At 46.5% G+C, this 26,406-nt stretch overlaps 1 protein-coding gene and 1 non-coding gene across 2 annotated transcripts; one reads left to right on the top strand and one right to left on the bottom strand.

Moving 5' to 3' along the window:
• The first annotated feature begins 11,274 nt into the window (after nucleotides 1-11,274).
• On the top strand, nucleotides 11,275-11,386 carry LOC121441714. Its single transcript, XR_005973494.1, has one exon. It is a non-coding gene; the product is annotated as a U6 spliceosomal RNA (small nuclear RNA).
• Nucleotides 11,387-23,978: 12,592 nt separating this feature from the next.
• On the bottom strand, nucleotides 23,979-25,450 carry LOC121441701 (ankyrin repeat domain-containing protein SOWAHD-like). Its single transcript, XM_041642933.1, has one exon. It carries the CDS (start codon nucleotides 25,448-25,450, stop codon nucleotides 24,458-24,460), a length of 993 nt encoding a protein of 330 aa, XP_041498867.1. The 3' UTR covers nucleotides 23,979-24,457.
• Nucleotides 25,451-26,406: the final 956 nt, after the last annotated feature.

Raw genomic sequence — 26,406 nt, 5'->3', positions numbered from 1 at the left:
AGCATACCTAACAGAGAAAGACCTTTTGGAAATTATGAACTTAGCAGGCCACTAGGTTCCACCACCCAAAAGCTAAGCCCGTCATGAAATAGCATCTGAAGCCTATGGCAGAGGTTTCCCTCCTCTTGCCGTGACTGTTCCTCTGATGCTTCTACCAGTGTGTTCTTGATTTATTACTCACTGTTCTGTTACTAAACTACGTCTATACTGAGCATTATGATTATATTTGGGGAGACCTAAACGTGTGCTCCGGGGACCTGGCCACTCATATTTGCTCCAGAATAAACCATGTCATGTATTCCTTTAGCTGTTTCTTTCGACAACATTCCTTTCCTTCATTCTCTTCCCTCATGTAATCATTTTTTTTGAGTCCAGTCTCACCCTGTAGCCCTGGCTGGCCTTGAACTCACAGAAATCCTCCTGCTTTTGCCTCCTGAGTACTAGGATTAAAGGCACGTGCCACCATACCTAGCTTCATTATTTTCTCTTGTAGGAAAATTTACTATATATGTATGTGTGTGTATGTGTGATATATGAATGCTGGAACATGTGATATTTGTGTGTATGCAGGAGCATGTGATGTATGCGTGTATACAGGAGCAGGTTGAGTGTCTTACTCTATCACTTTATGTCTTACTCATTTGAGACAGAATCTCTCACTGAAACCTGAAACCAGGCTGAAGATCAATAGCTCAGCATCCTCCTGTCTCTACCTGTCTCACTGCTACAGTCACAGGTGTGTATATGAACACCCATGTTTCTCCTTTTTACAGGGTGCTGTGATCTGAACTCAGGTCCTCTTGCCTAGGTAGCAAGAAGTCTTACTACTAAGCCATCTCTCCAGTCCCACATTCCTTTCTATCTTCATTTAATACTCATATGTAATACATCATACTTACAGGTCTATTTCATCAAAAAATGTGGTTTGTGCCCCTAGTAAGTTAATTTTGCAGCTTGAAAAGTATAGACCCAGGTGTGGTAATATATGCCTGTAGTTCTAGCACCATGGCAATAACAGTAAGAGGATCAGGAATTCAAGGCCATCCTTGACTGTCAGGGCCCCATGTTGGGATGACATCTGTTGGGGTTCAGCTCCGAAGGGTTCGTATGTTCCAGGGCAGGGGCGTGTGGCTTAGAAAATTTCGCAGACAACAGATACAAAAGAAAAAGTGACACAGAATAGAGTTGGGAGGACAACCCAGTGAATACTGAATTCACTTGTATTTATTTTCCATATGCTTATATACCCCAATCTAAAAGGTGGGGAGGCAAAAGACTGCTTTACCATGATACAAAGACAAACAGAGCAATTGCCTCTTTAATAACTGAGACGTCAAGTAAATATCCTAAGTTAAGTATTCTGTTGTTTAAGCAGGATATGTAGCGACCACACCTTAGACCAAGCATCCTGTAGGCAGCCACACTCTGGTTCAAACCTCCTGTCACATCCTTGGAGGAGCAAGAATAGACCTGAACTCTCTGACCTTTGGTCAAGATGGAATGGATCCACATCCATGGGGCCCGACCCTTGACTGCACATTTAGTTTGAGATCAGCCCTTGTCTACATGAGCCCCTTGTCTCAGAATAACAACAAGAAAAGGAAGCCGGTTGTGGTGGCGCATGCCGGTAGGATTTGTTGAAGGAGGCAGAGGCAGGAGGATCACGAGTTCGAGGCCAGCCTGGGCTACACATTTGGGCTGGAGCAATGGCTCAGAGGTTAAGAGCATTGCCTGCTCTTCCAAAGGTCCTGAGTTCAATTCCCAGCAACCACATGGTACTCACAACCATCTGTAATGAGGTCTGGTGCCCTCTTCTGACCTGCAGTCATACACACAGACAGAATATTGTATACATAATAAATAAATATTAAAAAAAAGGAAAACACAGGCCTGGTTAAAGAGATTAGTTCATAAATATTTATGGTATGTTAAGTACCATGATAGAGAATACCAAGGCCAAGGCAACTATCTGGAACTCAAACACCAGTACCACCATCACCACCATCATCAACCAGACAGGTCTCATTCCACAGCACAGACTGGAAGGAACTCACTATGTAGTACAGGCTGATCTGAAACTCAGCAATTTTCCTTCATTCATGCTGGGATTGCAGGTTTCAGCCAGCTCAACTTCACATACTTTAAACTGGGAAGTGTAAAGGTGGAGGTTGGCAGAGTCTGAAACAGTTTTTGTCTATAGTGTGCAATATGAAGTTACATATTTTAATTTCCATAGCGATATCTATGTGTTTTTGCAATAGTCATATCTATATACTTACAATTTAACTTAGGACTGTCAGACTGGAACCACTCTATACAAACAAAACCTTTGTGCTTGAAGAGATAGCATTTTGCTTGCATTTTGAAGACTGCCAAGAAAACTGTGTGTCCTCGCTGTCTATCTACTGCCTTCTGTCACCGAGAATAATGTGCTCTATTTATTTACTTCTGTGCAACAAACTATCCCAAACCACAGTGGCCCAAAAGAAAGACATTTTTGGTCTTCATCATTTTTGTGGGTCAAGAACTCAGGCTGACCTTGGCTGTGTGCTTTGGTTTGGGGACAGTGGGACTGTCCAGTCGGAAGAATTCACTTCCAAGATGGTTTCTTCATACACATACAGTGAGCTTGATTTCCTTGGCCTTTTCCATTTCTTTACACAGCCTTTGATCCTTCTAGATTTCTCTATGTGGCTTCAGCTTCTTGTCCCCTGGTAACCTCAGAACACTTTATTATTCAGGTGGCAACTCGCTTGACTTGAATGTCCCAAGAGACAGGAACTGGAAGTAGCCCGTTTCTGGAGACTTGGGCCTAGAATCTATAACTTGTGCACTGGCTCATTTTCTGCCAACTTGACACAAACTAGAGTTATCTGAAAGGAGGGAAACTTAATTGAGTAAATGACTCCATAAGACTCCATAGCTGTAAGGCATTTTATTTATTAGTTATTGATGGGGGAGGACCCATCCCATTGTGGGTGGTGTCATTCCTGGACTGGTTATCTTGGGTTCTATAAGAAAGCAGGCTGAGGGCTGGAGAGATGGCTCAGAGGTTAAGAGCACTGACTGCTCTTCCAAAGGTCCTGAGTTCAATTCCCAGTAACCATGTGGTGGCTCACAACCATCTGTAATGAGATCTAGTGCCCTCTTCATGTCCAGCAAGCATACAGACAGACAGAACACTGTATACATAATAAATAAATAAATTTAAAAAAAAAAGAAAAGAAAGCAGGCTGAGCAAGACACGAAGAGTAAACCAGTAAGCATCATTCCTCCATGGCCTCTGTATCAGCCCTTACCTTCAGGTTCCTGTCTTGCTTGAGTTCCTGTCCTGGCTTCCTTCAATGATGGACTACAATGTGGAAGTGTGAGCCCAATAAACCATTACCCAGCCCAACTTGGTTTTTGGTCATGATATTTTGTCATAGCAATAGAAATGCTAAGACAACTTGGAGCCACTTTATGTGCCTGGGAACCACAGAGCACACAAGGATCTGTGTTTATCTTGATGCTCTATATTGACCATCAGGAAATTCTTTCTGGCAGGGAGAAACTTTGAGGCAGGGTCTTATGTTGCCCCGGCTGGCCTTGAACTCAGTATGTATTCAAGGATGATCTTAAACTCACAATCCTCTAGCCTCTACCTCCTGATAGCTGGAATTATAGGTGTGCACCACACACTAAAATAAGCTGGGGCTGGAGCGTGGTTCATAGAATTTTTGCTTACTATGCACGAAGACCTGTGTTCCATCCTCAACACCACATAAACTGGATCTTGGTGGCACATGTATGTAATCCCAGCACTCTGGAAAGGGAGGCAGGAGGACGAGAAGTTCAAGGCTATTCAAGGCTATTCCTACAATATGAATTACTGTGGGACAATGTCTTGTACCCTGTAAAGATTTGTCATTTGTACTGGTCTAATAAAATGCTGATTGGCCAGTAGCCACGCAGGAATTAGAGATGAGTCAAGGAGAACAGGAGAATTCTGGGAAGAGGAAAGACTCAGTCTGCAGTCGTCACCCAGATGCAGAGGTAGCAAGATGAGAATGCCTCACTGATAAAAGGTTATCATATGGCTAATACAGACAAAAATTGTGGGTTAATGTAAGATGTGAGAGTTACTTAATATGAAAGCCTTAGCTAATAGGCCAACCAGTTTATAATTAATGTAGGCCTCTGTGTAATTCTGAGCTAGTGTGGGATTATTTTGTAACTTCCATCATCAATGAATTTGAGGCTAGCCTGGGATATCTGAGATCCTAGCTAAAAAAAAAGTAAAACAAGAAAACAATTAAATAAGGAAGGAAAAGACACAGGGAGGGAGAGAGAAAGAAAAGGGGAAAGGAAAGACATTTGAGACTTGAGTCCAGCCTTTGGGATTTTCGGGTTTCTTCATTTGATTTTTTTTTTTTGAGGCAGGGTCTCACTATATCAGTGGGTCCCTGACTGGTAGTCCTCCTGCCTTTGCCTCCCCTGTACTTGAATTACAATTCCACACAACTGTGCCTGGCTAGTTTTCTTCTGTTTGATGCCCAGGCTCTAAGAAACATGAACCTGGAAACCCCATTTGTGACCCTGACTGTATTGTATTTCTTAGAAACAGGGATCCCAGCCCAGTGTGGGGATACTTCTGTCATCTCAGCACTCTGGAAGCCAAAGCAGGAGAATCCTAGTCTGGAACCAGTCTGGGTTACAGACTGAAGTGGTGGTGGGAGCTGAGGGTGGGGGAAGGGGGAACTGCAGGAGGGGAGGGAAAAGAAAAGTTATCCTTCTTAGGGTTTATCAAAGGGATAGAACATGAGAAAGGAAGACAAATAACTTACCACAAAATAACTATGTAATTGGATCACAAAGCCCGTGGATCTGGGTTCAAGGTCAGGCACCTCCAGCTCCCACTTTCTCTTTCCAGAAACCCCACCACAGATAACAAAGCTGAGGTTCATCTAGGCCACATCGGCTCCTAGTCTGTTTGGTGACAGAGGAGGTCAAAGACAGAGCCCAGCTTACCCCACCTCCTGTTCTGAGGAAGGCATTAGGTGCTTGGGGATCCGTCTTTAACGTGGAAGGAGCTAAGGAAGAACACCCAGAACCCCGAAGGCTGAAGAGGCCTTAGATTTGGGAGCAAAGCTGTGGAGAATGGAGCCCTCATGATGTGGCCAAGCAGAGGAAACAGACCATGAGAAGGGCAGACAAAAGAAGGCTGGGAGCCTTTAGGGAACTGAAAGTTACTCAGTGGACCAGGACTGCATAAAGGGGATGTATTGGGTGGAGGGGGGGAGGGGGTTACCAGAGGAAGTAATGAAGACGGGTGAGAGTCTGGGAAATATCCAGGAGCTAGGTCATGGGAGCCTCTAGGCCTAGGGGGAACTTGGATTCTATCGATAGCCAAGAACAATATTAAAGTGTTCACAATCACACAGTGGCCTTGAGGGGGGAGAGTTTAGATAGATATCGAGGTGGTAGATAGTCTCACTGCCCCAATTTGATCATGACACACTGTGTATCTGTATCACAGAATGACACTCTGAACAGCCAGGTGAAGGGGTGTATCCACCATGCTAGCATTCAGGAGACTGAGGCAGGAGGATCAAGAGTTTGAGGCTAGCCTGGGATACATAGTGAGATTCTGTTCTAAAAATAGATCATACTGTACCTTAAAGTTATGCACAGTTACTGTGCATGTTTGAAATTTGGGGGGCTTGGGGGAAACAGCGAGATGGCTCAGCAAGTAAAGTGCTGCGCAAGCCTGATGACCTGAGGTCCAGCCCTGAAATCCACAGAAAGATGCAAGGAGAGGACTGGGTCCATACACTTGTCCTCTGACCTCTGCACTTGAGCCGTTGTGCATGCGCGCGCACGCGCGCGCGCGCACACACACACTAAATAATAATAATAATTTAAATCATTCAAGCATATTTACATTAACTTGGGGTGGGGCTGGGGTAGACAGTGTATGCACCATGCTCATGAATGTTGCTGCTCTTCTTCCACCAGCTGGGTCCTAGGGATGAAATTCAGGTTGCAGCCTTGTTGGGAAGGCCTTTATCTGCTCAACTACTTCACTGGTCTTTGCCTTCCTCCCTTCCTTCCTTCCTTCCTCCCTCCCTCCCTTCCTTCCTCCCTCCTCCCCTCTCCCTCCCTCTCTTCCTTCCTTCCTTCCTTCCTTCCTTCCTTCCTTCCTCCCTCCCTCCCTCCCTCTCTTCCTTCCTCCCTCCTTCCCTCTCCCTCCCTCTCTTCCTTCCTTCCTTCCTTCCTTCCTTCCTTCCTTCCTTCCTCCCTCCCTCCCTTCCTTCCTCCCTCCTTCCCTCTCCCTCCCTCTCTTCCTTCCTTCCTTCCTTCCTCCCTCCCTCCCTCCCTTCCTTCCTCCCTCCTTCCCTCTCCCTCCCTCTCTTCCTTCCTTCCTTCCTCCCTCCCTCCCTTCCTTCCTCCCTCCTTCCCTCTTCCTCCCTCCCTTCCTTCCTTCCTTCCTTCCTTCCGTCCTCCCTCCCTCCCTTCCTTCCTCCCTCCTTCCCCCTCCCTTCCTTCCTTCCTTCCTTCCTTCCTTCCTTCCTTCCTTCCTTCCTTCCTTCCTTCCTTCCTTCCTCCTAACACTATTTTATTTTGTGTATTTATTTGTTTTATGCAATATATTTTGATCTTACTCTTTCCCGTCCCCCAACTCCTTCTAGATCCAATCTACCCAACTTCATGTCCTTTTTCTGTCTTTCATTCAAAAACAAAAAGAAATGAAAATCAAAACAAACAACAGTGAAGCCATCAAACGGAAGCAAAACAAAATGAAAAGCTTGCAAAAAGCTCCTGAGTTTGTTCTGTGTTGGTCAAGTACTCCTGGACCTGAAAGTCGAGGCCTGCCCTGGAGTGTGAATGGCATGTTCAGCTTCACTGCTCTGAAGAAAACTGGTTTCCCTTCCCCAGCAGGTATCTATAGCTTCTCGGTTAGGGTGGGATCTTGTGTCCACTTCCCCTTCTCAGTGCTGAGATTTTGTTTGGTTTGAACCTGTAGAGGTCTTGTGTTCTTGGTTACATTTCGTGTGTGTGTGTGTGTGTGTGTGTGTGTGTGTGTGTGTGTGTGTGTGTTGAGATAAGGCCCCTCCAGGCTAGCCTGAGACTTGGGACAATCTTCCTGCCTCTACCTCCTGAGTGTTGTGTTTACAAGTATTAGCTATCATGATTGATTACAAATAAAAACTGAAGTCATGTAGGAGAAAGGGGCCGAAAGGAAAGAGTGAAGGTGAATGTGTGGACTGCTGCAAACGGCGTGATTGGGGCTGTGGCGGGGAGGCGTGGAGCTGTGACTCACTGGAGGCTGCGGTTCAGACGAGGAGGCATACTGGTGACAGAATTGGGGCAGAGGTAGTGGAGAGGGATGAGATGGGCAGACGGAAGAGATTTAGTTGTCTCAACAACAAAAACGTGTGACTGACAGCAGGGATGAGGAGAAGGGAGTGACCGCGACAAAGCTCAGGAATCTGTCTTGCACAACACACTAGAGGTTTGTGCTGTGTTCTAAGAGGTGGACAACTAGAGCACTTGGAGAGCAGGCTGGGAGGTCAGTTTTTGTATACCAAGTTAGACATGATTGTAAGGCATCCGAGAGACGGGTCTCTGAGACAGGCCGTGGACTTGAGGAGGGGAATTATTTTAACTTGGAATTCATTTGCATAAAGGCTTCAGAAGGAGAAGTAGGAAGACACACAGGAAGTCAGTGACTCTTGGGTCCTAGGGATGGGAAGTGGGATGGAGGTGGGTTTGGGGTCCTGGGAAGGATAGCCTAGGAGCCAGACAAGCTGGTTAAAACTTGGTCCTCTGACTCCTTTCTGGAGTCTCAGCGTCCTCCACCGTGGAACAGGGACATTTTGAGGGTCTGTGGCATAAACAGCAGGTTCCGCTGCTAAAAGGCAAGGCACACGCTGGGCATGTTGAGCCAAGTACTTGGCCATCCCGCATAGACGGCTGCGCATGAGTTTATTACGTATCAAGCAAAGTGGTAAGTTAGTAACAACTGTTAGGGTAAAGGAGGCCCTGCAGACAAGAAGCGGAACAATCTCTTTCAGGTGGTTTCTATGTTTCCCTTTCCCTTTCCTTTCCTTTCTTTTTTTCCTTTCTTTCCTTTTCTCTTTCTCTTTTTCTTTTTGTAGCATTGGCTAAAAGTCAAGACAGTTGTGACCAACAGAAGTTTAAACAACAACTGCTCATTTGAACCACCAAGATTTGTATCTTTTTAAAAAATATTTATATATTTATTTATGTATACAGTATTCTGTCTGCATGCAAGCCTGCAGGCAAGAAAAGGGCACCAGATCTCATTACAGATGGTTGTGAGCCACCATGTGGTTGCTGGGAATTGAACTCAGGACCTTTGGAAGAACAGGCAATGCTCTTAACCGCTGAGCCATCTCTCCAGCCCCCAAGATTTGTATCTTAATTAAAGCAAAAATAAGATCAGCAGAATAGCTCCTTGTTCTGAAGTGTAATACTGAAACTTGTTTGTATGACCTTTTCCTGATTGAGTTTTTTTAAAAATAGATGCTATTTTAAGAATGATTTTTATTTTTATGATTTTTAAGTATGTGTAGGTGTGTGCATGTGTACGTTCACACACATGTGTGCATATGCACACAATTTGGGCATATGTACATGAATCAGGTACCCTCAGAGTCCAGACTCATTGGATGTCCTGGAGCTGGACTTGCGGACGGTTGTGAGTTAGCAGCAGTGAGTGGACCTGAACTCAGGATCTCAAGAAGACATCTCTTCAGTCCCTATGTTTAAAACAGCTTTATTTTAAAAACTGAGAAGATTCCACAGAGAAAGTCATGGTTTATTGCATTTTCCTGGCATTTATCTATTTATTTAGAAACAGGGATTCTTGTGTATCCTGGAACGCTATGTAGATCAGGCTGGACTTGAACTCACAGAGATCCCCCTGCCCTGCCTCTGCCTCTTGAGTGCTGGGATTAAAGGCATTCACCACCACCTCCCTGTAGTTTTTTTTTTTAATGAGGTTTTACAGTGTACCTCAGGCTGGCCTAGAACTCACCATGTAGTCCAGGCTGGCCTCAGACTTGAGGGAGTCTGCCTGCCTTGTCTGCCTGCCTCATCTTAAGTGCTGGAACTGCAGATGTGAACCTCTCCACAATTGTTTTTGCATTAAACAGTTTTTCACTTTGGCATTTCAAGATCCCATACATGAGGTCATGATTTAGTCAGCCATAACATGGCCTTAGAGTGCTCTTTGTTGTGAGAGGTCCCCCGCTTCCCTTGTCTTTGCTGACCTGGAAAATTACCAGTCAAGCATCTGTAGGATGCTCCTCTCTCGGGATTCCTTTGCTATTTTCCTTGCAATTAGGCTGGGCTTGCGAGTTTTGGAAAGAATGATCACAGAGGAAAAGTGCCATTTTTCTTGTGCTCTGTCTCAGGAACATACCATCCACATGTCGACACTGACCTAGAGCACCTGGCCAAGGCAGGGTGTCAGGTTTCTCCAATGTTGAGTCCCTTCTCCTTTCTGCTAGTACGCTGGAAAAATTGCTTGTTAGGTGCGACCTTCGTTTAAAGAGTAGGACAGGGTGTGATGGTGAATGCCTGGAACCCTAGCACTAGGAAGGCTGAGGCAGGAGGATGGAGACTTTGAAGCCACTACTTAGTGAGTCTCTGTTCAGAGAGACAGACACAGAGACAGAGTCAGAGACACAAATACAGAGACAGAGACAAAGAGACAGAAAGACAGACAGACACACACACATACACAAACATGGGGCAGGGATGACCAGAAAAGGGGTAGGGAGTACAATCTTTTTGAAGAAGTATCTGCACACATTCTTTGGGGGTTTCCTGCATATAAAGTTTGCCTCTTCTTCCCCACTTACTTACGTATTCATTAATTTCTTCTATCACTTGGGATATGCAGGCAGGAAGATCAGAAGTCCAAGGCTAGTCTCAGACTGAACTTCTGGAGATCCTGCCTTCAAGAAACAAAACAACAAAATAGTAACTTCTTCGTATCAGTTGGAAACTTTTGATATTTATTTCATGCATTCATTGTGTTACAATCCATTATGGATCTTTTTATTGGAAAATGGTTGTAGAAGTCATGACCTGGCTGCCAGGTATGTTCCATTCAAAGAACTCTGTGTGTGTGTGTGTGTGTGTGTGTGTGTGTGTGTCTTGTGTTTCACTGGAAATCAAAACCAGGGCCTTGTGACCTGAACAAATTTAAATTTGATCACCAACCTGCAGTGTTGGAGTGTATCATGTTTACATGTGTGTTTCAGATGTGTTCTTTTTTTTTTTTTGGTTTTTTTCGAGACAGGGTTTCTCTGTGGCTTTGGAGCCTGTCCTGGAACTAGCTCTGTAGACCAGGCTGGTCTCGAACTCACAGAGATCCGCCTGCCTCTGCCTCCCGAGTGCTTCAGATGTGTTCTTGATGCATGGCCCATCTGGACTAGATCCTCACCAGAGGATGATGGAAAAATCTTTTTACCATCCTCCTGCCTCAGCCTCTGGTGCAGATTCCAGGTCCCAGCACTTTTCTTTTCAATACTTATTTTACATATATGAATTTTGTATATATATATATATATATATACCATGTGCATGCCTGGTGCTCTCAAAAGCCAGAAGAGGACATTGGATCTCCTGGAACTGGAGTTAACAGGTGGTTGTGAGCACTCTGTGGCTGCTAGGAACTGAACTCAGATCCTCTTCAAGAGCAGTCAGTGCTCTTAACCACTGAGCCAGCTAGCTCTCCAGCCTTTCTTTCTTGTATTTAATAAGTCAGAGTCCAACCAGAGAAGCAGAACTCATCGGTGAGAAATGGGAAGAGATTTACTACTAGGTACTGGATTTGGCAGTTTCTGGCTCTACCAAGTCATAGGTTAAGCCTGTAGGACAGGCCTTTTAAAAAGGCAGACTGAGTCTCCCAGGCATAGGCTGCACTTGGCTAGGACTGTCGTCCACAGCTGAAAATTCTTTTGTCAGAGAGACTTCCACTCTGCTCTTAAAGCAACCCCATTGATTAAATCAGTCCCTCGGGTCACCACAGACACTCTTCCTTACATAGAATGAGGTCATCATGGAACAACTCACCAATACCATTGGTGTTTGTTGACCATCTGGGCCCTAGAGCACAGGCGAATTCACATACCAAAAGGCCCTTCCTATCTTTAAGGAAGAGTCCATATCCAGAACTCCTCATTGACCAGGGCCCGTTAAGGTATGCTTTCTGGATTCCTGTTTTGAACAGAAGTATTTACTTTTTAAATTATTTTTGTGAATTCACTTATTCTACAGCACATGCACTAAAATTAGAATGACGCAGTGAAGATGAACATGGCCCTTGAGCAAGGAGGACATGAGAATTTGTGAGTCACTCCAGACATTTTAAAGAAAATTCTGTGTGTGTGTGTGTGGGGGGGGGGGTTGAACCTGGAGCCTCCTGAATGCTAGTCAAGGCCACTACCACCGAGTCCCATCCCCAGTCACAGGCCACAGGCTCTTTAGGGTGCATAACAAATTCCTCTGTCTTTTTGGCAGGTGATCCTGAACACACGAATCCAATTGTCATGCCCCAGGCCCTGCTTTGAACATCCGTAGCTTACTGAGCTGAGCAACAGGGAATCGAGTCTTTCTGATTCCTTACCTTTATGTCAAGGGCCATGATTCCTCTAGACATGATCTCCTTCTGTCTGCAGGGACTTCTTCCCTTTTTCCTCTCCGATGCCTCCTCTCCTCTCTGCTTCTATTCACTGCCTGGAACCAAACAGGCCAGGAAACCTGCAGGAGAAGCGGATACAGAGCGCTGCAAACAAGTCTCTTCCTGTCCTTCAGCAAACTATCAACTGTGAAATAGACTGACCAAGATTGGGATCCATGAGGGACACATGCAGTTCTGTGCCGGGTGCTGGTGAGTACACGGGCGGATTTGGGTTGCTGTTTTTCTTGATAAATTCAGTTACTCTGTGCTTGTTTGGTCTCTGTTTTCAAATCCCATTGTTCTGTTTTTAAGTCCCCCTTCCGTGTTCTGTTTTTATTTTTGTTGATTTAATTTTTAAATAAAGATTTAATTTTTAAAAGATTTAATTTGATTTTACTTTATTTTATGAATATAGGTGTTTTGCCAGCATGTATGTCTGTATACCAAATGCATTCTGGGCCAACAGAGCCCAGGGGAGGCCCTTGAATTCCCTGGAACTGGAGTCACATAAGGTTTTTAAGCAATCACATGGGTGTTGGAAATCGAACCTGGTTCCTCTGGAAGAATAATCAGTACTCTGAACTGCTGAGCTATCTTTCTGCACCCATTTCTTTTAGTCTTCATTAGGTGTATGAGTGTGTGCCTTCGTGTATGTGCAGGCCAGAGTAGATGTCCTGAAGGTCAGAGGCATAGGACTGTTTATTTTTTTATTTATTTATTTTTTTTGGTTTTTCGAGACAGGGTTTCTCTGTGGTTTTGGAGCCTGTCCTGGAACTAGCTCTTGTAGACCAGGCTGGTCTCGAACTCACAGAGATCCACCTGCCTCTGCCTCCCGAGTGCTGGGATTAAAGGCGTGCGCCACCACGGCCCGGCCATAGGACTGTTTAGAGCTGGAATGACAGGCTGTCGTGTTGTGGTCATCTGACATGAGTCTTGGGACCTGAACTTCGGTCCTCTGGAAAAGAAGAAGGTGCTCTTAACCACTGAGCCATCTCTCCAGTGTCTCTGCCTTTATTTATTTAAATTTTTATTTTATTATTATTGTTATTATTAAAAATTTCTACCTCCTCCCATTTCCCTCCACATCCTCCCACTTCGCCCCCCTCCCTCTCCATTCCAAAGAGCAGTCAGGGTCCCCTGCCCTGTGGGAAGTCCAAGGTCCTCCCCACTCCATCCAGGTCTAGAAAGGTGAGCATCCATACAGACTAGACTCCCACAAAGCCAGTACATGCAGTAGGATCAAAAACCCATTGCCATTGTCCTTGGCTTCTCAGTCAGCCCTCATTGTCCGCCACGTTCTGAGAGTCTGGTTTGATCACGTGCTCCATCAGTCCCAGTTCAGATGGCCTTGGTGAGCTCCCAATAGATCAGCCCCACTCTCTCAGTGGGTGGGCACACCCCTCGCAGTCCTGACTTCCTTGCTCATGTTCTCCCTCCTTCTGTTCCTCATTTGGACCTTGGGAGCTCAGTCCAGTGCTCCAGTGTGGGTCTCTTTCTCTATTTCCATCCATCGCCAGATGAAGGTTCTATGGTGATATGTCTGCCTTTATTTTTAAAAGATTGATCTTATTTTAAATTGGTGTGTGTGTGTGTGTGTGTGTGTGTGTGTCTAGGTAGGTATGTGCACATGAGTGCGGGTGCTCACAGAGGCCAATCCCCTGGAGCTGAAGTTACAGTTATTTGTGAACTGCTTAATATGGGAGCTGAGAACTGGACTTAGATCCTCGGCAAAAAACTCTAAGTGGTCTTAACCATTGACCAAACATTCACTAAGTCTGTAGTCTCCTCCCTTGAGTACTAGGATTATTGGTAAGCATTACAGTGCCCAGTTTATGTAGGGCTGGCATGGAACCCAGGGCTTTATACATGCTAGACAAGCTCTCTAAAATTGGGCTATATTCCCAGCTCTCTCAATGTAGTTTTGATTTCCATTTCTCCATGGCCTAGTGACAACGAGCACCTTTTTATATGCTTTTCTTTCATCTGCTTCTCGTCCTTGTAGAAATGTGTAGTAAGGGGCAGGCGGTGGTGGCACACACCTTTAATCCCAGCACTTAGGGCACAGAGGCAAGTGGATCTCTGAGTTTGAGGCCAGCCTGGTTTGCAAAGTGAGTTCCAGGACAGCCAGAGCTACAGAGAGAAACCCCGTCTCAAAACAAACAACCTAACAAACAACAACCACAAAAACATAGAAAGAAACGTGTAGTGCAGTCCTTTATTCGCTCCAGCATCAGGTGGTTGTGTCTGCGTTGTTAACTTATAGGAGCTTATATGCGATCAATATCATATCTATACCACCGTTTAATTTGAGATAGGGTCTCTAACTATGTAGCTCAGGCTGGGTTGGAACTTGAGATAACCCTTGTCATAAGTCCACTGGGTGATGGGACTACAGGCTGTCACCCCCAGGCTTGGGCCGGATAGATAACTTATTAGATGCATGTTTACAAACACCTTCTCCCATTCTGTGGGTTTTATCCCATGAGACTCTGTGTGTGTGTCTCTGTGTTTGTGTCTGTGTGTCTGTGTGTCTGTCTGTGTGTACAGCTGTATAGAGCCAGAGATCGATGATGTCAGGTGTTTTCCTCAATTGCTCTCCATGTTTGTTTGTTTATTTGTTTATTTAGAGACAAGATCAGAGCTTGCTGATTCAGCGAGATTGGCAGGCCAGCAGGCTCTCAAGATCCACCTCTCTCTGCTCCCCCAAGAAGGGACTACAGACTACAGTACTAATGCTGACTTTTTACCCAGATGCTGAGATTCCAAACTCAGGTCCTCTTTGCTTGTGGAGCAAGCAGTTTCTTAACTCAGCTATCCTTCCAGAACTCACTTTTATTTGAGACAGGCTGGTCTAAAACTCATATTGATCCTTCTGCCTCAGCTGGGAATACAGGAGTTTTGCTATCATGCCTGACCTCTTTTCATTTTCTTGATAGTTTTCTGTTGTTCTTTAAAGGTTTAATTTGGGAACTGGTGAGATGGTTCACTTGGTAAAGATGCTTGCTGCCAAGCTTGATGACCTGAGTTCGATTCCCCAGGATTCAATGGAAGGAAAAAACCTTCTACATGTTGTGCATAGCATGGCATGTACACAGGCACCAACACTAACCAAATAAATGTGATATATATAACATATACATACACACACACATACACACATACATACATACACACACATACATACATACATACATACACACACATACATACATACATACACACATGCATACTACATATATATATTAGATTTTTTGAGACAGGCTTTCTTTGTGTAGCCTTGCTGTCCTGGAACTCACTCAGTGGATCAGGTTAGCCTCGAACTCCGCTATCTACCTCCCCCTACCTTCCAAGTGCTGAAAATAAAAGTGTGAGCCACCATGTCCAGCTCTAAATAAATATAATAATTTTTAAAGACAAGTTTAAATTTTGATGCCCTTCAGTTTATTTTTCCATTCGTTTCTAATGTGCTTTTGGGTGACATCTAAGATTCCATTTGCAATCAGTAACTTCTTTTTAGATGTAGTTTTAGTTTTTAAATTATGTGAGTATATGTCTGTGTGTGGGTATTTGCACAGAAGTGCAGATGCCCTCAGAGGCCGGAAGAGGTGTTAGATACCCTGGAGCTGGAATTATACATGATCGTGAGCTTTTCCAGTGTGGGGGCTGGGAGCTGAACTCAGTTCTTCTGAAAAGTCAGTATGAGCCTTTAACAGCTGAGCCATCGCCGCAGCCCCAGTGAGTACCACCATGTACCAGAGTCTAGGGATTCTGTGGTTAACCCAGCAAACTCGGTCCCTGTCTTTGTGGCAGTTGAGTCTAGTTAAAGCTGAAGAGATGGTCCTTGGATAACCGCACGAAAATCTTATCCATTGCCAATAAGGCTCCAAGGAGGGCTGCAGCTCAGTTGGTTGAGTGTTTGTGTGGCATGCAGGAGGCCCTTGTCTCCATCCTGACCCCAGCACTGCATAACACCAGGTGGGGTTCAAGATCACCCAGAAAGTGAGGTTGAGGTCAGCCAGCCTGGAATGTATAAAACCATATCTAAAAGAAGAGGAGGAAGTGGGGGCTGCAGTAGTTGGTCCTCTTGTCCAGGATCTTGTGAATGAGTAGAAAATGGGTAGTATTAAGGCGCTGAGCCGGGGAGGTGGGGGGTGTCTGCCTCACTGAAAAAGATACTGAGCCACATGGCTAACATAGATCAGGAAAATGGGTTAATCAAGATGTGAGAGGTAGCCGGTGAGAGGCTAGAGCTAATGGGCCAATCAGCTTATAATTTATGGAGACCTATGTGTGATTTTCTTTGGAGCTAAACAGTTGTGGGGGCCGGGCGGTACGAAAACCACCACAACAAACAGGACCCTTCATGTTACAGAATGGCGCCCAGCATGAATAACTGCATCCACAGAAAGCCTGAGAAAGCTTGGGAAAGACTAGAGTAAAACATACCAATTTTCAGCCGTAGCAGGAAAAAGACTGCGCTGGTTTAAAATGCTGGCTTTTTGGGCCGTCCTGCCAGGGAAAACTCTGACTCTTTCAAGCAGGCGGTCCCGATGGATACACTGTTGCAGCTTGCTTCCCGGAAAAGACCTTGAAACTCCATAGAGTTATGGCAATAAACGTGGCTCTAGCCAGTACCTCAGCCATGATTGCTTGGTGAATTAAAAGATCATGTGGTCACAAAATAGAAAAGAGAGATTCAAAGAGGAAGAAAACCTCTAAATGGTTTACAGTGTGTTAAAAATATATACAGGCTAAAGGATAAGGTTCTAAAAATAAATAAATAAATAAATAAGCAAATAAATAAATAAATAAATAAATAAATGATAAATAAATAAATAAATAAATAAATAGAGTAGCCTGGGAGGCAGAGACAGATGGATCTCTGTGAGTTCAAAGATAACCTGGTTTACAGAGGGAATTCCAGGACAAAGATACACAGAGAACCTGTCTCAAAAAGCCAAAAGTTAAAAGTAAAAATAAAAGAAATAGAGGTTAAAATAAAGCCACGTAAAGATGGAAAATACACAGAGAATCTTGATACTGTATGTTATTATGCTCTCTTTGAATTGTTTGAATGCTGAGGAAGGAGCAACAGTTGCTAAAAGATATTTGTTTATAAATGCTGCAGAATTAATCCAAGATAGGTATTTTGAAAATGCCTTGACTTCATAGTTGAAGTCAAAAGGTATGTTACTTTGGAAAAGAGATTTTGCTTTTGTTTCCACAGAAAATGAGAGGCTGTGGATTTATTCAGAGTTAAGAAAAATCCAGTTTGACCAAGGAAGACCACCTGAGAAGTCTCCGGCAGGAATAGATGGCCCAGATGTCTGAGTTCTTCATCCAGAACAGGTTCAAGACTGCTGCCTGAGGTGATCAAGACTCACAGAATACTTCAGTCAGGACTTGATCATAACTCTAAATTTTCTTTAGGTCCCCATAAGATTATCATCGCCCCCAACCAGCTGGAAGTAGCCTGGAATACTATGCCCACATTCCCAAAAATGGACTATGGATATTTTCCTTTGTTTTTTTTTTTTAAAAGAGGGGGAAGTGGTGTGGGAGAATTGTCTGTATTCTGTCAATCATGTTATAAATAAATGTTGATTGGCCAGGCAGGAAATATAGGTGGGAAAACCAGACAGGAAGTAGAAATGATGTAATGAGAACAGGAGAATTCTGGGAAGGAGGAAGTTGATTCCTCACACACACTCCTGCCCAGACCACCAAAGCAGCAGGATGTGATCTGCCCCACTGAAAAAGGTACTGAGCCACATGGCTAACCTAGATCAGAAAAATGGGTTAATCAAGATGTGAGAATTAGCCAATAAGAGGCTGGAACTAATGGGCCAAGCAGTATTTAAAAGAATACAGTTTCTGTGTAATTATTTCGGGTGTAAAGCTATCTGGGTGGCGGGATGTAGCCTGCCACTCCATCTACAATTGGGGTATCATAATAACATTCTTGAACAAAGTGTTTAGCAGATTCTCATCCTTCTTGTATCCTCTACCCTCCTGATACCCTTAAATGCCCCCTGGTAAGCTACCTTTAATCTTTTTATCTGTTTTCATGTCCCATGTGTCCTTTTGCCTATCCCCCATCCTCCCTCATCTCCTATTTCTGCCTCTCTTTGTAACCCTAAAAATGAGAAGAGGGAGTATGTAGGGACATAGGGAGGAGGGTTAGCAGTGGCTGATGAGGAGGGTAAATGCGAAAAGACCCGTGCTTGGTGCTGATGGGGAAGCAGGAGTTCAGATGAACACGACTCTTGCCCTTCATGTTGCTTCACACATTTAATCCAGATTTTGGGAAGCAGAGACAAGAGGATCTCTGTGAGTTCAAGACCAGTCTGGTCTAAATATGGAGTTCCAGGCCATTCAGGGCTACACAAAGAGACCCTGTCTCAGAAACAACACTGCCCCCTCCCAAGCGTGGTCCTTTAAGGGGACAGCAAGAACTAAGTGGTTGGAACAGAGTGATGGGTTGAGGCCCAAGCAGGGAAGGAATGAAAGGACTTTGGGAGAGAATGGAGGACGGCGGCTCTCTTCTGGGATTTATCCTAGTAAATACTGACAGAGAAAGCCATAGACCCTTGTGAAGGGACAGAGAGAAGTCTGAGGACGAGGAGACTGCTGCGGAAGTAAACTAAGACAAGGGCTTGGACTTGGCAGGTGGGAGGAACCAATCTGAATGTGTGTGTCACTTCAAAATGCATGTGTTGGACCCTGACCCAACATATACCCAATGCATGGTAACCCGAGAGTGCTGGCATAGGGTGGTAGGACAGGTGGGCTCTTGGGGAAACAATCAAGTCATGAGGGGTTGGTGCCCATGAATAGGATTAATATCCTGTAAAACAATCTTCAGACCAAAAGCCAGGCCCCTTTGTGTCCACGTGTGAAGGTAAACAGAAGGCATTGAAAACGAGGAATGGGCCCTCAGTAGACACCAAAGCAGGCTGCTTGTTCCATTTCCTTGGACTTTATAGCTTCTTGAATTGTGAACAAGACAGTCCTCATTTGTTTGTTTGATTTTGTTGTTGTTTTCAATTTGGTGGATTGATTTTTGATTTCTGAGGCAAAGTCTCTCTACACAGCCTTGGCTGTCCTGGCACTCCCTATACAGACCAGGCTGACTTTGAATTTGTAGCTGTTTCCTGGGTGCTGAGATCACAGGCATGGGCCACTATTCATAGCCTGGCCTTTTGTGTGTATGTGAGTCAGGGTCTCCTGTTCAGGCTGGTCTGACCCTCCTGCCTCTACCTCCCAAGTGCTGCAATTACTGTCATGTACTGCCACGGCCAATTTCTATAGTACTCGGGATGGAACTCAGGGGCTTTTACACGCTAGGCAAACATTCTACCAACTTAATTATATCTGCCCCCCCCCGATTTATCCCCCCTTTTATTTTTCAATTGAAAGAAAAGCAGCCTGCCGCTCAGGCTGGTTATAACCTCCTGGGCTCACAGGGTCCTATTATCTTGCCCACCCCAGTTGCTGGAAGTATTGATTGGTGCCACTGTGCCTGACTCCATAAGTTAAATCTTGACAGAACAGAATACTTCTCTGTTAAAATGAATGAGAGGTGGAAAGACGGGGAGGCTGGAAGCAGAATGCAGGGTATGTTAGCGGGACAGGGGCATGTCAATAAGAAAATGGGGTAAGAAATGGAAGGCGTGTATAGCTGTATTCTCTTCATCAGGTTTCAGGCTTGGCTTGGATTCCCGTTTATGACTTCCCTGGAAACAATATCTGACATAATTGACATTTGTTGGACACTTAATCAAAGCTGCTTTTACAAGACTTGAACTTGATAGGTAATCAAAGATGAGACATTGAACTGAACCGTCTGCCTCCATCTCCAAAATGCTGGGATTACAGGGCTGTGCCGCTATACCCAGCTTACTTGGTGCTGGGGGTTGAACCCACGTCCTTGTGCATGCTAAGCAAGCACTTTTAGTACCTGAGTCATTTACCTAGCCTGCTTTAAAATCTGGACACAGTAGCTCACAACTGTAATTCCAGGACTCAGGAGGCTGAGGAACAAGGTTTCCCCGACTCCAAGGCCACTGTCGGCTGACAAGGTCAGTCTTTGCTGAGAGAGACTCTACCTCAAAACTGTTGACTGAGGGTTCTGTCCTGCCCGGTTCCCACAGTTGTTAAGTCCCAAAGAAATCACAAAGACATCTACATTAATTATAAATTGATTGGTGTAGTATCCCAGGCTTCTTATTAACTCTTATAATTTATATTAGTCCATAATTCTTGTCTATGTTAGCCACATGGCTTGGTACCTTTTTCGGTGAGGCAGTCACATCTTGCTTGCTCTGTGTCCTGCTTCCTCTCCATCTGGGTGAGGCCTGTAGACTGAAACTTCCCTCTTCCCAGAATTCTCATTGTCCTGCCTATACTTCCTGTCTGTTCACCCAGGCTATACTTCCTTCCTGGCTACTGGCCAATCAGCATTTATTTAAAATACAAGTGACAGGTTACAGACCATTGTCCCACAGCACAAAACAAAACCAGGTGTGAAGAAATTAGGGAAAAAATGAGGTGTGCATATCTGTAATTCCAACACTTGGAGGTGGAGGCAGGAGGGTCAGATGTTCAAGGCTAGCCTTGGATGTACAAGACTCTTTTTTTCAAAATGAGCTACTCCCCAAAGTCTCTAACAATACTAAAGGTGTATCTCTGTGATGGAGCATGTGCTTCATGCAGGAGACCGTGGGTTCCACCCCAGCACCAAATAAAAGTAAACAAACATGTCAAAGTCCCCAGTGTCCCCTTTGAGAAACATCCATTCCTCTGGCACCTGTGGAAAATGACCTGTAATAAACAGGAACCCTTCTTCTGTTCTTTCTTTCTTTTGACACAGGCTCTCATGTAGGCTAGCTGGCCTTGAACTCACGAAACGGTCAAGGATGACCCTGAACTTCTAATCATCCTACTCTTCTCAGCATTGCACACATGTACTACCATGCTAGTTTATGTGGTACTGGGAATGGGACTCAGAACCTCACATATGCTGAGCTATAGTTCCATTCTTAAATGAACCCATTTTTATTTTTATTTATTTATTTTAGCTTTTTGAGACAGGATTTCTCTGTGTAGCTTTGGGGCCTATCCTAGAACTCACTCTTATAGACCTTTGAACTCACAGAGCTCCACCTGCCTCTGCCCTGAGTGCTGGGATTAAAGGCGTGCGCTGGGTAAATGAACCCATTTTAATGCTGAGATAACATATTTCACCCACACCATCCCTCCTGAACTACCCTAGCCAATGATACTATAGTCTCTCCAGAAGCCCTGTGGACCCCTTTTCAGTTGTTTCCCATTGCTGATGTGTTCTCTCCCTCTGTGTCGCTAATGTGCTACACTGTTGGTAGAGGCTTTGGAATCTCCACAGCCCTTCCAGTGACAGTGTATTGCTCCTGTTTACTGACGAGGGAACTACAGCTCAGAGAGGTGGGCACTCTGCTAAAGGTCAGTATCTGAGAGTCAGGATTGGAACTCATGGTAGGCTGAATACTTTCCATCACTCCGGTGACTAGGAATTTCCATCTGGAGGCCACCTGTTTGTTCATCTAGAATAAAGGGGGGGGGTGGGAAGGGAGAGCCTCCAGGCAGCTGCAATCCAAAGAGCTTCACATGGTCAGTTCTATCCCCGGGCTCCTAGGAAAGCCTCAGTGGAACAGAGGGTGTGGCAGTGGTTCTCAACCTGTGGGTCTTGACCCCCATATTGGATGTCCTGTGTACCAGGTATTTACATTATGATTCACAACAGTAGCAAAATTACAGTTATGGAGTAGCAATGAAATACTTTGATGACTGGGGGATGGCCACACCACGAGGAACTGTGTTAAAGGGTCACAGCCTTAGGAAGGCTGAGGAGCGCTGGTGTAGAAGGAAGAAAAGATTGAAGGCATTGCCTCACGAGAGCCTTCCTTGGCTGAAGTGTGACTTTTCTTAACGCCTTTCTCTAGAGATGCTTTGCTTGAGAGTCCTTCGCGCTCATTTCTGCCCCACACAGCCATCCATCATCCATGTGACCCCCCCCCCCGAGTGATTCCTTTAAACTTATCATTCTTCTTCTCCGCTTAGAGACCTTCCATGACTCTCAAGTCATGGCTAAATTCATCAATGTGCCTCTTTTAGCACAGCCTAGGAGGCCTTTTGCAATCTGGACTCCCATCCACTCTTTCAGCCTTATCATTAACCGCTCCCTGGCTTCCATACGGCCAAACTGACGGGCAGTTCCTGGCACTCGTTACATTCACTGGCCAGCTCCCACTCATCCCCCCAGCCTTCACCCCTGGAAAGCCTTTGCTGCTCTTGTCCCTTGGTGTCAGGTCAAGTCCTTCCCACTTGCTCGCTCTGCAGCCCTCCCCCACCCCTCACCATCCTTACCTATCCCATCCTTGCTTTTAACAGGCTGTCTTGCCCGTTGTCCTGCACTAGAATTTAGTTTCGCATCATCTGCCTAACTCTCTTTCTCAGGGAATTTACTCTTTCTCTTGGTGCAAGCATACCAGTGTTGCCTCCAAGAGCATACCAGAAATGCCAATGGCTTGATGCTAGGCACAGAGCATTTTCAGCACGGGATTGTGTCCTTTGCAGCCAAACCTCAGTTTTACATGGAGGAGGTATGCTAGGCCATATCACAGCGATGAGAAAAATCTGGGAAAGAATAGCCGACGACAGGATCAACTATGGAAAGCTACTCTGAAATTCTCCAGCTACCTTTATTTTCTTCTGGGAAAGAGCAGGTGATGCTTGTCTCAGGGCCTCAAATCTACTAATGGTTAAGATGCCTACCTTCTTACTTTTCCATGAGACCGCGGGTATAGGTGCCCTCTGAATGCTCAGGGCACGCCAGTCTTCCTGTACAAATCAGGAGACTGACGACTCAGCCATGTGGCAGGCAGGCTCTATGGGCTAGCCATCACAAAGCCCAACTCACTTTGGCAACTGGAGATGGGGAGGTGTGGAGCAGGGACCACAGTCCTATATCCGTTAGTCAGTTTGTATCTACAAAGTGGGCACAGGGAATGAGGGGGCTAAGGCCAAATGCTAGTTGCACTTGGAAACTGCTCCCCTCCCACCATCCCAAAAGAGTTTATTTATAAACAAAAGAAAATGCCAGGTTCCACTGTGCCAATATTGTTTAAGGTATAGTCCCTAGAGACACCAACTAGCTGAAACAGCAGTAGGGAGGGTTTGGTGCATCCCATGAGTAAGAAGAAACTAACGGGTTACTACAGGAAGGTAGGGTATGTGCCAGCACACGAGGGGCAAACAGGCCCATGAGGTAGAGGTGGGGAGGCCTGGCTGTATGGGCGCAGGAAAAGGTATCTGGGCTGTCTGGTAATGACCCAGTTTCTCCTGCTGTTCAAAGACCGAACTGAGAGGGCTAGGAAGTGCAACAGTTCATCCAAATGCTATGAAAGCTTCCAGGCAGCCAGGAGTTTTTCTAAAGCACCGTTCTCTAAAGCAGCGCGTTTCTCTGGTCACCAGGGGCTTTCCCCTCCCCTTCAGCTGAGCCAAGCAGCCCTCTTGTATTCTGTTTAATCCACGCTGCTTCTGAATGAGAGCAATTGCCCCAAACTCCAACTTTCATACTAAACTTAACTTTAAAAAAAAAAGTGTGGATGAGAAGCTGGCGTGGCAGCGGACACTAGGCTCAGTAGTCTGGAGGCAGAGGCAGGAGTTTGAGGCCAGCCTGGGCTAGTGAGCAAGTTCCAGGTCGCCTGGGATGAGGACAAACCCTTGTCAGTAGAAAGAAAAGCCTTTCTACTGAGTGGGCGCTTCCAGTCACAGGACACAAGTTGAGTCGATTACTGACTCACAACGAATATGGGAAATACAAATGTGATGGTTTTCCCTTTTTATTGCCTTTGGGCCTCAGCCCCCCACACCTCATGCCCCCCACCTCACCCCTAGGACAACACTTCTAGGAGGAGACTTGTGCCTGAAGGCAGACCTGGATGCCAGGGCTGAGGAAGCAGGGGTGAACTGTGTGTTTCTACTCAGAGCCAAGGTGAAGGTCGCTCATCTGGTGCACGGCTTCTGGCCATTTGCTCCAAGAATGAGGCTCAGAGCCTGCCACGGATCACCAGCTTGAAGGTATCGACTGGCAAACGCTTCCCTGCAAATATAAGTCAGTCCCCCTACCTGTGGTTAATAAGAGAGAAAAAAAAGGTACTCAAAGACAGCTTTGTTGTGTGGAAAGAAAGCCAATTCCACTTTAATGTACTTAAGAACTCATCCATGATATATTAGGCCAGGCGCTGGTAAGGACTGCCCAGTCTCAGGAGCAGGTAGATCGCCAGAGGCGAACGCTACCAGTACAGGGAGGTTTGCAACAGCAGACTAGGCAGGCAAGTATTTGGCATTTAGTCCGCAGCAGTACTTTACAGTCTTAAATTATTTTTTAATATTGTCTAATAAACTCAGCACTTTAATCTTCCTAGAAACAGCTACTAGAAGTGTAACTTTCCCTCTCTCTTCCAAGCAGGATCACGACACTTGCTCCAAACGTCCTCCATCCTGTAACATTGGGGCTGGGCGTCCAGGCCAGCCTGGTTCTTGGTTCCCCTTCTCGATCGATTCTTCTGACAGTTAGCTAGTGTCAGGAGACCTGGGACAGGGCTGGGGGCCCAGACATGGTCTGTCCATTACAGGCCCAAGCTGCATCTAAGGAGCATCTACTTGAGTGGGTTCGGGAACAGCCCTAAGAATGAGCTCTTTAAGTCCACGTCACCTTCAACGGTTCTGGATGAAGGGGAACAGATGGCGCATAAGGCCATTGCCCGGTCCTCCCTGATTGCCTGAAGCCTTCTTCTTCTTTTTATTCTCTTTGGCTGGCTGAGCCGCCTCTTTGCAGTGTGTCCCCATGGACTTGAGATGCAACACACTTGGGGTGTGTCTCAGTGACCACCCAGTGGTGGTGCTGCTGCTGTTGTTGTTGGCGTTGTCGCGCTCTTTGTCGCGTGCCATCTCCCATTCTTCGGCGCCGGACAGCTCCCGCAGGTTCTGAGAAGCATCGGGCCGCAGATAGTGACAAGGCCGGTGGCCACTGTGATCGCGACGCGTGGGGTCAGCCCCCAGGGCTCCCACCAGTACCTTGATGACCATATCGTGGCCCTGCAGAGCCGCCAGGTGGAGCGGTGTGAGGCCACCGCTGCCGGGGGCGCTCACATCAAATGGCAGTCCCCGGCGCTGGGCAAAATCATGCAACAGAATGAGTTCCTCGTGGCGCCCGTGCTTTGCCAGCCAGTGCAGCACGTTGTAGCCCGTGATCGGGTCGTCCCGCATCAGCAAGCTGGGCTCAGCCTCCAGCAACTCCAACAACACCTCAAGACGGCCTTCAGCGGCTGCCAGAATCCACTCATGTTCCCGCGGCTCCAGGCACACTCGGCTGCTGCCCTGTCCGCTAGAGCGGCGGGACCCAGGTGCAGCCGGCTCCAAGTTCTCCTTCGAGAGCCACTCGGCGGGAGCCGCCCCCTGCAGCCCCAACAGTTCTCGCAGCGTCCCCCTCCGGCGTGTCCCGCTCGTCCCAGCCACCGTCAGGGTACTGTGGAAGATCGGTTCCCGGGACAGGGTGGCAGTGTCTGCGACGGCTTTGCCCTTGTACCTGCCAAGGCTACAGATGTCTGTTTTATAAGAGTGGATCTGCAGGGTGCTGGGCACGTTCGACTTGCCTGGCTCGTCTGAGGCCTTGGGCAGCGGGTTCGTGTCTCCTTGGGGCTGGGCCATGATCTTCTAGCTGCCGCCCGGGTGACTCCAATGACTAGCGTTCGTTGGCCTTCCAAAGGCCCCACAGGGAGAGGAACTGGTGCTGGCGGTGGGGAAGGAAGCGTCTTGAGCAACTGGGCTCCGAGGGAGGGAGTGAAGAAGGGGAGGAGAAGGACCAGTGGGAGGGAGCAAGCCGGGGGAGGGTGTCTCTGTGGGCGGTGGGGGGGGCGTGTAGGGGTGGGCGGTCCTGTAGTGTCCCCTGGACCAGCCGGGCTTCTGTATGCTGGGTACCACTACTCCTTGAACGAGCGAGCGCGAGCGCAGCGACCTCAGGACTCAACCAGCTCCACCCCAAGAAGGCCAGGTGAGCGGTAGCCAGGCCTCCTCCGGCACCTGGTGAACAACCGGGGAATGGGGGTTGCTCTGGTCACCCGGGTTCTCAGCATCCCAGCAGCTGCTGGAGTGAAGAGGCCCTAAGTCGCTTCTTTGAGTATGGGCTGAGCTGGGCTTCCTAGTCACAGTCTTCAGGAGCCAGATCTTGGAGCTTCTTAGGCGGTTGCTTTCTCCCTTCGCTTCCTTCACTTTTATCTCTTCAAGAATCTTCTACACTTTGTCCTTGTGCGCCTTCTCCCCAAGCCTTCGGGGAGGCAGCCTGGCCTCTCCGTGTGACTCAGGCTCCTCGGCCCTGGGCCCTGCCCTTTCTGTAACCTTGACCTTCTATGCGGCAGCACGCGGGAGTGCTGTTGGGGATTCCTGCTTAGAAACTTGAGACCTGTTTTATCCCAGGCTTTTTCAGACCCTGTCCAGCTGGCCTTGGTGAGTTCCCGATAGAACATCCCCATTGTCTCAGTGTGTGGGCGCACCCCTCGCGGTCCTGAGTTCCTTGCTCGTGCTTTCTCTCCTTCTGCTCCTGATTTGGACCTTGGGCCTGGGATAAAACCGGACACCCTGAACATAGCGGACAATGAGGACTACTG

The sequence above is a fragment of the Microtus oregoni genome, unplaced genomic scaffold (assembly GCF_018167655.1).
Source record: "Microtus oregoni isolate MIOR12 unplaced genomic scaffold, Mior012 000080F_ref0000499, whole genome shotgun sequence".
In the NCBI taxonomy this organism is placed as follows: Eukaryota; Metazoa; Chordata; class Mammalia; order Rodentia; family Cricetidae; genus Microtus; species Microtus oregoni.
This window is presented reverse-complemented; position numbering and strand designations above follow the sequence as displayed.

Bases quoted from the DNA above. Each gene is read 5' to 3' on its own strand.
- LOC121441701 (XM_041642933.1), bottom strand. From the start codon at position 25,450: ATGGCCCAGCCCCAAGGAGACACGAACCCGCTGCCCAAGGCCTCAGAC.